Here is a 14,568-nt window from a genome sequence, read left to right on the forward strand (position 1 = left end):
GCTGTTCTTGAACCTGGTAATATTCTTATCAGTATCTTGTGTTCATTTCTGTCACCCATCATAGGATGAAAAGGCTTTGGAGAGGGTGCAGAAGAGGTTTATCAGGATGTTGCCTGGTTTAGAGGGCATGTGTTATAAGGAGAGATTGGACAAATTTGGGTTGTTTTCTCTGGACCAGAGAAGGCTGAGGGGAGATCTGATAGAGGCTCATAAGATCATGAGAGGCCTAGTTAGAGTAGATGGGCTATACCTTTTCCCAGGGTTGAAATATCTAATACCGGAGGGCTTGCATTGATGTTGAGTAGGCGTAAGTTCAAAAGAGATGTGCAGGGCAAATGTTTCTTTCAACAGAGACCAGTGGGTGCCTGGAATCCACGGCCAGGGGTAGAGGTGGATGCACATATGATAGGGCATTGAGAAGCACTTAGACAGGAATGTGACTGTGCGGGAAATGGAAGATATGGACATTGTATAGGCAGATGAGATTAGTTTATTGGGTACTTGATTTAGTTTGGCAAAGCACTGTTTGCCAATGACCTGTTCCTGTGCTGTACTGTTGCGTGTTCTATGATGCAGGACCGGACTTCTGTAGCTTCTGTCCAATGGTGGGTGCAAAAAGATTTATTTGTTTATATACTTATTTATTGGGCTGCGGTGTGGAATAAGCTCTTCCAGCCCTTTGAGCCATGCTGCCCGGCAATTCCCTAATTTAGTCCTAGCTTAATCACGGGACAATTTACAATGACCAAGTAACCTACCGACCAGTACATCCTTGGACTGTGGGAGGAAGACGGAGCACACACAGGAAACTCACACAGTCACGGGGAGAACATACAAACTGCTTACAGGCAGCAGTGGGAAATGAACCCAGGTCACTGGTACTCTAAAGTGTTGGGCTAACCACTACACTACAGAATGGCATGGATGGTGGGGGTCTTTGATGATAGACGTTGCCTTTTTGATGCATGTTAACAAATCAGAGGTGTCTAAACCCATACCCTGAACCTTTTTAAATCGACGCTCCTTAACAGTCTCTATAAATGACTTGTTGATGTGAGGTAAATGTTGGGGATGTGCTCTCTGACTCTGCCAGCATTTATTCCACATCCCTCTTTGACACTGAACTGAACAGTTCAGCAGATCATTTAACTTTCATTTGAGGAATTAAAATGACAAATAAGCATAGAACATCGAACAGTATAGCACAGAAACAGGCCATTTAGCCCACAAAGATATGCTGAACTAGTTAAAAACCAAATCAAAAACAACCAAGCACAAATCCCTCCTACCTACACCATGTCCGTACGCCTTCCATCTCCTATGCAGTGGTGTGCTTTGGCAATGGCATCAACACGGGTGATGCCAACAGGCTCAATAAACTGATTGGAAAGGCTCGCTCTGTTGTAGAAGTCAAACTGGACACACTGCGGCTGTGGTAGAACAAAGGACCTATGGAAAACCCTGGCAATTCTGGACAATGTTTCTCACCCTCTGCATACCACCTTGGCTGAACAGACGAGCACTTTTAGTCATAGACTAAGACAATTGCACAGCTCCAAAGAGTGTTATATGAGGTCATTCATACCGTCAACCATTAGGCTCTATAGTGAGTCAACCTGTAGCCAGGGAAGTGATGACTCCTTCCTGCTAGACTGTTTGAGGTAACTTATTTTTTATTCTTTCCTAGTTCTTTTCTCATATTGGTATATTTATATATCTGTGCACTTGTAATTCTACTCTGACACTGTAATTTCCTTTGGGATCAATAAAATATTTATCTATCTAAGGTACTTGCCCTACCACCATACCAGGCAGTGCACTTTAGGCATCTGTGTCTCTCTGAGTTAAAGAAACTTACCCCAAGCATCTCCTTTGAACCTACCCCCTCCCACCTTCAATGCTTGCCCTCTGGTGCTAAACATTTCATCCCTGTTAAATAGATACACCCTGTCCACACTATGCCTCTCTTAATCTTACAAACCTCTTTCAGATCTCCCCTCAGCGTCCAGCGCTCCAGATAAAACAAACTAAACTTGGTGGTGATTCTTCCCTGAAGGATTTTAATGAGCATAAAAGGGTTTTACAACAGTCCAGTAGAATTCTGATGTTTGTTTTAAATTCCCTGTTTGTTTATTAATTTGGATTGAAATTCTGACATGTCTTTGTTCCATGTCTCTGAGATTCAGCCCAGTAACTTAAGCACCACATTACTCATGGCATGAAACTTTAAAAGGAAATGTTTCTCATTAAGTTGTTAGATCCAGCAACTCAATTACAGTAATCAGTGGCCAATATAAATGTTTTAGGATTCCATAAAATCATTCGCCTCCTCAGACCTTTCCTACCATTCAAGACTAGTCTGTATCTTCAACTGCTTCAGGACTGTAACTCTTAATAAACACAAGTGGTTCTGTAGATGCTGGAAATCTTGAGTAACACAGACAAAATGATGGAGGAACTCAGAACTCAGTAGCTTCTAGAGGGGAGTACATGGTTGACATTTAGGGATGAGACCCTTGAATGGAACTGGCAAGGGAGAGGGAAGGAATGTAAAAGGAAGAAGGGGAAGTGGGGTGGTACCAGAAGGAGGTGATGGACAGGTGAGGAGACGGGTGAGAAAATAACCAGGATGGTGAATGGAGGAAGAGAGAAGTTGAGTGGGGCAGGGTAGAAATTACCAGAAGTTGGAGAAATTGTTGTTCATTCCATCAGGTTAGAGGCTGCCCAGAAGGAATATGAGTTGTTTCTCCTCCAACCCTTATTAATCAGGCTGCAGATTAATCAGAACTGCTTTGGAGTTCTTTATAAAATTTGACAGTCCCCCATTCCCAAATCTAAAATCTTTCCTCAAATTCTTATACTTTCCTGTTTAAATTGGCAGTGATCACTTCTCAGTTTAAAGAAGGAGATCAGTGAGGCTTCAGCTTTTGTATCCAATTTTAACTCTTAATAAGTGTAACGATCTCTTTTCTGAAATTGACCTGAGTTGCAAAATATATAGGGGAGAGCTCTGGGTTTCTATGTTCCTTTGTGGAAGTAAATGTGGGGTGACTAGGTCACAGGGGAAATTATTGAGGGGTGAGGATTATTCCAGGAGCCTAAGAGAACTTAATGTACAAAATTACTTCCCTCTACGTTGTAAGACAATATAGAAATAAGTACCTTATGATAGCAATCTTGACCAGCAGAGATCAGATTGTATATCTCTGTTCTGACTCTTACCACAGAGTTGGGAGGAAACACATGTGTTCTCTCTGTGAATGTGTGGGTTTCTTCTGTGTGCTGCCTCCTTCCACCTCCCAGAATTCTGCAGTTTGCCTCTGTAGACTGTTTCAAGAACATAAGCAAGATGCAAAAATCCAGGGAGAATCTATGGGAATGTTGGGAGGAAAAAGTAAGATGAGCATAAATAGTTGGTTGATGGAAGAGCCTGTTTCTGTGCTATATGTCTATGACAAAGCTCTTAACCATCTTAAAGGTTACACCTTAATCTTCTGTACTCAGTGGACCCCCTGTTTCCATCCAGGGGGTCAGTGTGGACATGGTGGAGGATTACAAATACCTGGGGATACGAATTGACAATAAACTGAACTGGTCAAAGAACACTGAGGCTGTCTACAAGTAGGGTCAGAGCCATCTCTATTTCCTGAGGAGACTGAGGTCCTTTAACATCTGTCGGACAATGCTGAGGATGTTCTACGAGTCTGTGGTGGCCAGTGCTATCATATTTGCTGTTGTGTGTTGGGGCAGCAGGCTGAGGGTAGCAGACACCAACAGAATCAACAAACTCATTTGTAAGGCCAGTGATGTTGTGGGGATGGAACTGGACTCTCTGACGGTGGTGTCTGAAAAGAGGATGCTGTCCAAGTTGCATGCCATCTTGGACAATGTCTCCCATCCACTACATAATGTACTGGGTGGGCACAGGAGTACATTCAGCCAGAGACTCATTCCACCGAGATGCAACACTGAGTGTCATAGGAAGTCATTCCTGCCTGTGGCCATCAAACTTTACAACTCCTCCCTTGGAGGGTCAGACACCCTGAGCCAATAGGCTGGTCCTGGACTTATTTCCTGGCATAATTTACATATTACTATTTAACTATTTATGGTTTTATTACTATTATTTATGGTGCAACTGTAACGAAAACCAATTTCCCCTGGGATCAATAAAGTATGACTATGACTATGACTATAAGACATTTATGTGGCAGGATCCCATTAACCCATTCGGCTCCACTGCCCAACCCACTACACGGACTCTAAGGCTAATGTTTGTCACCAGTTCTTCATCATCACTTGGCCAAAATCCTGAAAACTTTCCCCAACAGCACGGTCACCTGAAGAATGGCAGTACTTCAAGCCTAAGACTCACCCTCCACCTTGAGGGTGCACAATAAACGCTACACTGTCAGGCATGCCCGTATCAAGTAAAAATATTTCTTTTTATGGCAGCCCAGGTATAATCCCATTAATGACTTACTTACGTCCATCACCCCTACTGGGGCATTGGCTGCCAACAGTAACTCACCTGAAGGCTTTATATGGAATGAGATTGCTAGCCCTATGCCCAACCCACTTCCTTTCACAGGCTGTCCATAGTGCAGCTTATAATTCCATTGTCTATATTTTTTTAAAAAAACATCAACTCAACCATCACTGATCTACTCCCATGAGCTGAGAAGGATCACTGCCAATTTAAAGAAAACACTGAAAAAGCCAAGGTAACATTCAAATTTATATTAAAAAAGCACCAAAATAGACAGCCTGATTAATAATGGAAAGACTTTGAATGACTTGAAGCAGGCTGAGACAAGAAATGCTCAACGTGGATAGATTTTGGCTGAAATTTAATGAGGAATGTGTGGTGAAGTATTGCAAGAAAGGATTAATAAAAAGCAATCCCAAAGGTGAGACTTTGGGAACAGCAGATAAACAGGGGGATTTAAGATCTATTGAAAGAGAATGATGGATGAACCTGTAAAATTGTAAGTCAAAGCATGGTTACAATTTTAAGCAATCAATGTGTATGCATTCAGGTGGGTGTTTGGATGCTGATCATTGCACCCACCATTACCTCCTCTTGTCTAAGATGTCCAATCTCTTTTTCCCCTTCACAGGAACGATGGGTAATCATCTACTGACCAATCCTGTTCTGCAGCCTCGATCCGGTGCCAGCCCTTACAACACACTGCTGGCGGAATCTGTTGGGTACAATGCTCCCTCGCCTACAGTCTTCAGTTCTCCAGGTTTGGAATGAAAGTTTAGTCCCTGTTCACAGCCCAACCACCCAGCCACATAGGTGTAACTGAATCGTGTAAGCTGACGAGTGTCATGTTGCAGTAGTACAAGATGTTGGTGAGGCCACGCTTGTAGCATTGTATTAAGTTTTTGTTCTCCTACTACAGCAAAGATATCCCTAAGCTGGAAAGAGTGCAGGGGAGATCTATGAAAGATTTGAGAGACTGAGGTATGGAGAGAGATTGAGCAGGCTGGGACTGTCTTCATTGCAGTATGAGGAATAAGAGGTGATCTTGTAGCAGTGCATAAAATCATGGGGGGTATAGGGGAGGATGAATTCATTCAGTCTTTTTCCTGGGTTTGGGGTGTCAAGAACTAAATGGGTTTAAGGTGAGAAGTGAAGAGATTTAATAGGAACCTGAGGGGCAACTTTTTCATCCAGAGAATAGTCAGTATATGGAATGGTCTACCTGAGAAAGTGGTTGAGAAGTTGACCACCATTCCTATAGAGTGGGCATCCTTCTGCTGTCTGCTTGAAGATTCTTACAGCCGTATAATGAATGGATGTAACAACACCTTGGAATTGGGAAACCCCATTCTAACCAAGACATCTAGTCAGCACCTTTCATCTCCCAGACCTCTTCCAGCTAGGGGAACAAGGACAGAAACAACATGGGGAACACCACCACCTGGAAGCCGCACTCTATGCCGCACACCATGCTGACATGGAAATATATCATTGTGCCTTCACCTTTACTGGGTCAAAATCAGCCTGAGTGCTACACCTGCCCATACGACCTCCCTCACCTCCATTCAGGGCCCCAGGCAGTCCCTCCAGATGAGGCAACACTTCACCTGCAAATCTGCTGGGGTCGTCTATTGTGTCTGGTGTTCCCGATGCAGCCTCCTCTACACCGGTGAGATCCGTAGTAAATCAGCGGACCACTTCATTGAGAAACCTTCGCACCATCCAGCACAACCAGGACTTGCTGATGGCCAAACACCTTAATTCCAGTTCCCCTTTCCTGTTCCAACGTGTCGGTCCATGGCCTCCTCTTGTGCCAAAATGAGGCCTATCTCAGGGTGGAGGAGGAACACCTTATATTCCACCTGGGTAGCCTCCAACCTGATGGAATGAATATCAATATCTCTTTCTAGTAAATAAATTTCCACCCCCCCAATCCCCCACACCACCACCACTCTCTATTCCCTACTCTGACCTTTTAACTCTTCTCACCTGCTATTACTTACCTCAAGTCCCCTCCTCCTTCCCTTTCTCCAATGGTCCACTCTCCTCTCCCATCAGATTCCGTTTTCTCCTGCCCTTGATCTTTCCCACCCACCTAGCTTCAGCTATCACTTTCCAGGTAGCCTCATTCCCCTTCCCGCCCCACCCTTTTATTCTGTCATCTTCCCTCTACCTTCAGAATCATGAAGAAGGGTTTTGGCCCGAAATGTTTAGTCAGTTCCATAAATGGTGCCTGGTCTGCTGAGTTTCTGTGTGTTGCTTTGGATTTCCAGCATCTGCAGAATCTCTTGTGTTCAAGATGTATTTATTTAGTTTTATTTACTTATTTAGAGATATTTCCAGTCCAACGAGCCGCACTGCCTGTCAACCCCCCTATTTAAAAGGCATCCGTTAGTCTTCCAAGACCATGGATCTGCACCTGGAAAGTCTTCACTCTCCATGGTGCAGGCCTGGGTAAGGTTGTATGGAAGACCAGCAGCTGCCTATGCTGCAAGTCTCCCCTCTCCACGACACCAATGTTGTCCAAGGGAAGGGCATTAGGACCCTGTATGGGTCCTAATCACACATGCTTGTATGCTTGGCACCAGTGTCGTCGCAAAGCAATGTGTGATTAAGTGCCTTGCTCAAGGACACAACACGTTCCCTCGGCTGGGGCTCGAACTCATGACCTTCAGGTAGCTAGTCCAATGCCTTAACCACTTGGCCATGTGCCCACACCCTAGCCTAATCACAGGCAATTTACAATGACTCATTAACCTATTAACCGATCCGTCTTTGGAATGTGGGAAGAAACCAGAGCACCTGGAGAAAGCCCACACATTCACAGGAAAGACTTGTAGGCTTCTTAGAGAGGACGCTGGATTTGAACTCCCATGCCCCAGGCGGAAATAGCAGCACGCTAACCACTACACTACCATGGTGCCCCAAAAATTGTGGAGTTCTCTCCCTGAAACCATTGTGGGTATCACCCACACCTCAAGACCTGCAGCAGTTCAGTGTCACATTCTCAAGGGCATCTGAGGATGGGCAAGTAAATACTGGTTCAGCCTGCAATGCCCACATCCCTTAAACTAGGGGTTCACTGACCCTTTGGTTAATGGTAGAGATCCATGGCATGAGAAAAAAAGGTTGGGATCCCCTGCCTTAAACAGTTACATTTTCAAAAAATCCTCATTGCCATGTCATGTTTATGCCCACTCTGCCTCGTACACTGTTGTAACACTGTTAGGGGGTCTTCCAAATTGGCTTCCACTTGACCTCGGGCTCAAGCTTGTCAGACTAAGTCTGAGAACTGTGGATCCAACCCCCACTTGACTCCACTGTTCAATTTGGTAGTAGTGCTGCATCCAGTTGGATGTGAAGGGGTGACCTGTGTGAAGTCTCGGTTATTCCTCACTCCACGTTGCCAGAACAGGTGATCAGGCCATATACATACTTCATCACTGTTTATAAATTCTTTCTGTGGATAAATTGACTGCCCCACATCGCCCAGTAGGAAACCTGCAGACGTAGCTGAAAGCAATTTGAAGAACTCTGGGTGTGAAACAGGAGTCATCAATTCACAATAAGAGATCCATGTAGCTCAATAAAGAGATGCTCTCTTTAACCATGAGAAGGAAGATTATTGAGGCTGTAGAGTCTTACAGTGGGCAGCAGTCCCCTGCTGTGTAACAAGGACCCTAGCGGGCTATGGTTATTAATAATCTCTGTTCCTAACATTGCTGGGACATTGACAAATAGCTAAGTAATTAATAATGGCTGTCGTAGCACTCAAACTGTCTGTGTTGATGATTAACAATTATCACCAGTGATAAGCATGTGCCTCCTGCTAAAAAATATTTACATTTTCAATTAATGCTCTGATTAAACGCCTGATTGAATGTGACTTTGTTATCTCAATGCTTGTTGTCTCTTTCTCTTCATTTCTCCACATGCTTCCATGTAGGGACCTACAGAGAGACAAGTACGCCAGTTAAGCTTGCATTACCTTGATGAATGTAAATGTTTCACACTGTGAATTTAGACATTTGTTAGTTTTTTTAAATTACCTTTTTTTAGCTTGCCTCCTCAGCAGCCTTGAGTTTTGCCTATTTAATCGGTTTATTGTGTGTCACACACTACGTATGACAAACCAAAGCTGGATGCCAAGCTCAGGGCAAATACCAAACTGCAGCCACAAATCCTTACAAACTTTATCATCTAGCTATGCCTGCCTTTTTGTTGGGTTTGTGGAACAATCTATGTTCCGTGCCTATTCTGGTATCTGTCCCCCACTTTTCCTTCGCTACATCGACGACTGCATTGGCGCTGCTTCCTGCACGCATGCAGAACTCGTTGACTTTATTAACTTTGCCTCCAACTTTCACCCTGCCCTCAAGTTTACCTGGTCCATTTCCGACACCTCCCTCCCCTTTCTAGATCTTTCTGTTTCTGTCTCTGGAGACAGCTTATCCACTGATGTCTACTATAAGCCTACTGACTCTCACAGCTATCTGGACTATTCCTCTTCTCAGCCTGTCTCTTGCAAAAACGCCATCCCCTTCTCGCAATTCCTCCGTCTCCGCCGCATCTGCTCTCAGGATGAGGCTTTTCATTCTAGGACGAGGGAGATGTCTTCATTTTTTAAAGAAGGGGGCTTCCCTTCCTCCACTATCAACTCTGCTCTTAAACGCATCTCCCCCATTTCACGTACATCTGCTCTCACTCCATCCTCCCGCCACCCCACTAGGAATAGGGTTCCCCTGGTCCTCACCTACCACCCCACCAGCCTCCGGGTCCAACATATTATTCTCCGTAACTTCCGCCACCTCCAACGGGATCCCACCACTAAGCACATCTTTCCCTCCCCCCCTCTCTCTGCATTCCGCAGGGATGGCTCCCTACACAACTCCCTTGTCCATTCGTCCCCCCCATCCCTCCCCACTGATCTCCCTCCTGGCACTTATCCATGTAAGCGGAACAAGTGCTACACATGCCCTTCCACTTCCTCCCTTACCACCATTCAGGGCCCCAAACAGTCCTTCCAGGTGAGGCAACACTTCACCTGTGAGTCGACTGGGGTGATATACTGCGTCCGGTGCTCCCGATGTGGCCTTTTATATATTGGTGTGACCCGACGCAGACGGGAGACCGCTTTGCTGAACATCTACGCTCTGTCCGCCAGAGAAAGCAGGATCTCCCAGTGGCCACACATTTTAATTCCACATCCCATTCCCATTCTGACATGTCTATCCACGGCCTCCTCTACTGTAAAGATGAAGCCACACTCAGGTTGGAGGAACAACACCTTATATTCCGTCTGGGTAGCCTCCAACCTGATGGCATGAACATCGACTTCTCTAACTTCCGCTAAGGCCCCACCTCCCCCTTGTACCCCATCTGTTACTTATTTTTATGCACACATTCTTTCTCTCACTCTCCTTTTTCTCCCTCTGTCCCCCTGAATATACCTCTTGCCCATCCTCTGGGTCCCCCCCCCCCGGTCTTTCTTCCCAGACCTCCTGTCCCATGATCCTCTCATATACCCTTTGCCAATCACCTGTCCAGCTCTTGGCTCCATCCCTCCCCCTCCTGTCTTCTCCTATCATTTTGGATCTCCCCCTCCCCCTCTCAAATCCCTTACTCACTCTTCCTTCAGTTAGTCCTGACGAAGGGTCTCGGCCTGAAACGTCGACTGCACCTCTTCCTACAGATGCTGCTTGGCCTGCTGCATTCACCAGCAACTTTGATGTGTGTTGCTTAAACTTTATCATCTCTCTGACATATCCCCACTCAATCGGATTAGCAGAGAGGGGCATGGAGGAATCAGACAGGTAGAAGGCAATCAATGGACTAGGTTACGTCACTGAAGTCAGAGGCTCCGCAGTCAAAGGATGTTAAAGTCAGTCAGATGATCAGGTTAGGTCAGAAAGATGACAATTGCAAGAATACATTAATACATCACTTAGACAGAGTCCAGTCATAGAGAGAAGAATAACGAGATTGAGTCAAATGGAAGACTAACTGGACTAGGCTAAATCGAAGAGAGAGCAGTCACCTGGTTAGAATAAAGCAGTCAGAAAATGCTAACTAACTGAAGTTATGTCTGTTAGATGCAGGCCCGGAACTAGACTAGGTTAAGTTAAAGAGAGTGAGCAATATCTAGATGAGGTTAAGTCAGTAAAGATGAGATCATCAACTAAAAACTGATTTGCATCAAAGAATTAACAAGCAGCCTTCTACAGTGTCTGACTCTTCAGCTGAACTCCTCTTATCACCTCTGAAGTTGTGGCAGGGAGATATCTGCACTGTGTTTATCACTGTCAGCGGCAGCCCTTCTCTGTGGGTGGGGGGTGGGGGAGGTGGTTGGCCGGGGTGGGGTGATCTAATCCAGGTGAGAGTGAATGTGAATGGGGCAATCGAGCGACTTAAACACAGCTTTGAGCAAATGGCTGTCTGTGGTTGGTCCTAGAGCACTCGGTCAACATGACGAGGGACCCGTGCGCGGTCGACACTCTCCCCCTGAACGGCAACTTCAACAACAGCTACTCCTTCCGGAACAATGACTTCGCCGCGGAAGGCACCCCACTGGCTGATTGCCGCCGCAACCTCAGCGACGCCGCCTTCGAGAAGATGATCATCTCCGAGCTGGTCCACAACAACCTGCGGCCCGGCGGCAAGAGCCTGCCTGGGGAGCAGGGTGCGCCGGCCAGCGGTGGAGGGGGAGCCACCAGCAGCGAGGATGACGCCATCGTCCCCGATGCCCCCTCCCTCACCCAGGAAGACAACATTGAGATCGAGCTCATGTACAAGGCGCTGGAGGAACCGCTGCTCCTGCAGCGAGCCCAGTCCCTGCTCTACCACAGCGACCCCGAGCTGGAGGAGTCGGAGAGTTACACCGCTGAGATTACGGACGGGCTAGACGGCCAGCTCCAGTCCCCAAACAGAGACTCCCTCTACACCAGCATGACCAACCTGAGAGACTCTTCCTACCCTGACAGCAGCCCGGAGGTAGTGGGGGAGACTGCCCCTCAATCCCAAGGCAACGACGAGATGTACTACAGCACCAGACCCAACCTGGTGTTTAGGAGCCAGCTACAGGCCTACTACCAGTCCAGGAGAGGCAGCAATGATGGCTACGTGGTGTCGGTTGACGTGGATGGCGCTGTGTCGGAGGGTGACGGACAAATGCAACTGGTAACCAGTCTCTGAAATGAAAATTGGGGGGTGGGGGCAATTCACGGACCCGGGTAGAGGGTGCCCTTGGATCTGCCAGTAACATAGGGCTGTGATTTGTACAGAGGACCAACCCTGGTTGGAGCAGGGCTGCTGGTCTTGCTTTGCTGTTGGATGTATTGGACTGTATTAACCCTTGGGATCATCTGTTAGATAAACTACTACCTCCAGCCAACTTCTCCCAACCTCGGGTGGAACTGGGTGAATTGGGATCATCCCTAGTTCCACTAAAGGTGACTGAGAATTCATCAGCGCTTCAGTGGGAGTGAAAAGGTGGTGGTGGTGAGGGGGGGGAAGGGTTGAAGTGGAGCGACCCTGCCATCACGGGCAAATTGCCAGTCCCTGCATTCACATCTTGGTGTGACTCAGAAGCCAGCTGAAAGTGGCAAGACACTCAGTGCTAAAACTGAAGATGCCTCTCAGCTTTCAAACTCCCAAGAAGTTGACCAGTCCTTGGGGGGAAAGCAAACAGCAGAAGTAATGCAGCCAGGAACACTGCTGGCTGCAATGTGTAATCAGGAACAGGCATTTAGCATCAGCTAACGATGTGTGCGGGATTATTGGAGTCTTAAGCGATAAATTCTCTCCAAACTACATCAGAAGAGGCCTGGACCACAGCTTTATGATCTCTCTCTGTAGATGATCCAACAGATAACTATCTAGGCACAACACGCGGGGTCCTCTCGCCGCAAGAGCTGTCTGGATCCAAACTCCAGTTGGAAGACCGTTGTGCCTCCATCGCTGGTGCTGCCATCTCACTGGATCTCAGATACCCAACCCCCGCCCTCCCCCCACTCCTCATGGCGAAGGAGGAGGACAGGAGGGCGGAGGGAAGAAAGTGTAGGGGTTTCGCAGGGCAGCAAGAACAAATGTCTTGGGCCTATCTGGCAATGATACTGCCTGCCCGCCCTCTCCCTCCTCATCAGGGGTGTCTGGGTGGTGGAGATCAAGATGCAAGTAAGCTGGCAGCTGTCACAAGGGGCCAAACCTCCCGCCTGTCAACAGCGGCAGAGGGTGAAGCAGAGTGGAGGGCAGACCCCACTCCCCCAAAGGCCACAGTCCACAAAAGCTCAAAGATGATGTAAATAGAAATGAACTTCCGTGCAAAGAACCACGTTTTGTTTTCATTCGCTTTCCTTTTGAGTTCCTCTCCTCACGTGTGCCACACTGACTGATGGAATCATTCGCCGACCCTGTCATTGCTTGGGTGACAGAGGTCAGGCCCTGTTGCACATCTAAGGAGTGGCGTTGTTGTTTCCCATCTCCAATAGCACATGTATTATCCACAGGAGGTTGTGAAGGAGTGACCTTTGACACAAAGAGGTCAAACTCCCACTTGACAAAAAGCTCTTGACGATTGGTGGACCTCACTTTTCTTGTGGTTGTGGGCCATCGTTAATCTGTGTAATTTTAAAAGAAAAAAATATACACAAAGTGTTCAATGTCCTCTTAAATCTTTTGCGTTCTCAGAGCACAAAATCTTTTATAATCTCGTCATGTCCCCCGAGTATTTAGAAGGAGGCAGACCAGACTTCAGTCTTCAGAAGTTGCCTTTTGCCCTCTTCAGAAAGGAGGGACTTTTACAATGGTGTGTGTGTGTGTGTGTTTAACAAAAAAAAAAGAAAAAAATGCCAATATAAGCTTTAGACACAAGGGTGTCGCGCACAGTCTGTTAACAGCACTTTCAATCGGTCTGATAGAAGTTGCAAGAATGCACATCATTAGCCCATAACTGGGCAGCCAATTAAATCTGAGCTCTTTTCCTTCATCATGTAGCTATGGGAATCAGTCTGCAAGTATCCATTGAGGCTTGAGGTGGACTCCCAGCATCAGCTTTGTACTCTGGTTGTGGAGCCCCAGAGAGTGGCTCTGTCTCATTAGTATGGAGCCTCCATGACCAGCTTTGTTGTGGAGCCCTAGAGAAAAGTCACACGTTTGGAAGGGGTCTTTCATAGTCCCATTGTACCAGGACCACATTGTTATTAAGTGCTGAGGGTCAGTTCCATTCAGTTCCTGAAGGAGAGGCCAACTATCCTTGTGTGACAGTCAGGGTGTTTTTAGAATCATTACAAACTCCCACAGCACAGAAAAACGCAGACTACAAAGGCATCATAACATATAGGAGCTATTCTTGTGTCCACTGATTCACAGCCAGCATCAGAGCCAGCTTACCATAAAACAGTTTCACACAATGCTGATGTCTGCTCTTACACAGAGTATTCCTGTGTGCACAGCTAGTTATCAGTCAGATTTACACATTCGTGTTCTGACACACATGTACAGCCACACCAGCCAGATCTCACACATACACTTGTTCACAAATAATACACACACACACACACACACACACATACGCACACTCCGTTAAACTTCATGACCACTTGGGTCTAATGATAAGCAGCAGACATAAGTCATTGACCCTCACACAGAAACCAGCTACCCCATCACCCTAATTGGAGTTTGGCTGAAAATGTTCCTCAATCTGTCCACCAGTCAACTCAATCCCCTCATTACTGAGTGACCACAATGGGGAATTGGCCCTTCCTCTGCACCCTGTCCAGCACTCCCCCAATCTGATCCCCTTCAGTTCAATCCCTTCAGCCTCCTTTGCCCAGCTTAGCCAGTTTCTGCACTCTCTCCAGTGCAATCACATCCTTCCTGCAACCAGAATTCAACACAGTCTTCTGCCAGTGTTTCTTACAGTTCTCATCTGGCCTCCCTCTTCCTGTATCCTGCCTTGGCCAAAAAACGACACAATGGAACAGTGCCTGAGAGAGCAGCTAGAGAGCCGTCACCTGCCAACCTAAGGACCTAGAGCTCCGAAGTGGAACTGACCTTTGTTAATCTTCAGCTGGCATGGACAA

The 14,568-nt window shown here is 46.7% G+C and overlaps 1 protein-coding gene across 1 annotated transcript in view; it reads left to right on the forward strand.

Moving 5' to 3' along the window:
* Positions 1-11,680, forward strand: part of LOC140191063 (adhesion G protein-coupled receptor L1-like) — a 281,887-nt gene extending 270,207 nt beyond the window's left edge. The window contains exons 24-26 of the mRNA XM_072248138.1: positions 5,121-5,249; positions 8,436-8,453; positions 10,941-11,680. Coding sequence (XP_072104239.1) covers positions 5,121-5,249; positions 8,436-8,453; positions 10,941-11,680 — 887 coding nt within the window. The remainder of the gene's footprint in view (positions 1-5,120; positions 5,250-8,435; positions 8,454-10,940) is intronic.
* The last annotated feature ends 2,888 nt before the right edge of the window (positions 11,681-14,568 follow it).

Source organism: Mobula birostris, chromosome 32, assembly GCF_030028105.1.
Source record: "Mobula birostris isolate sMobBir1 chromosome 32, sMobBir1.hap1, whole genome shotgun sequence".
NCBI classification, from domain to species: Eukaryota; Metazoa; Chordata; class Chondrichthyes; order Myliobatiformes; family Myliobatidae; genus Mobula; species Mobula birostris.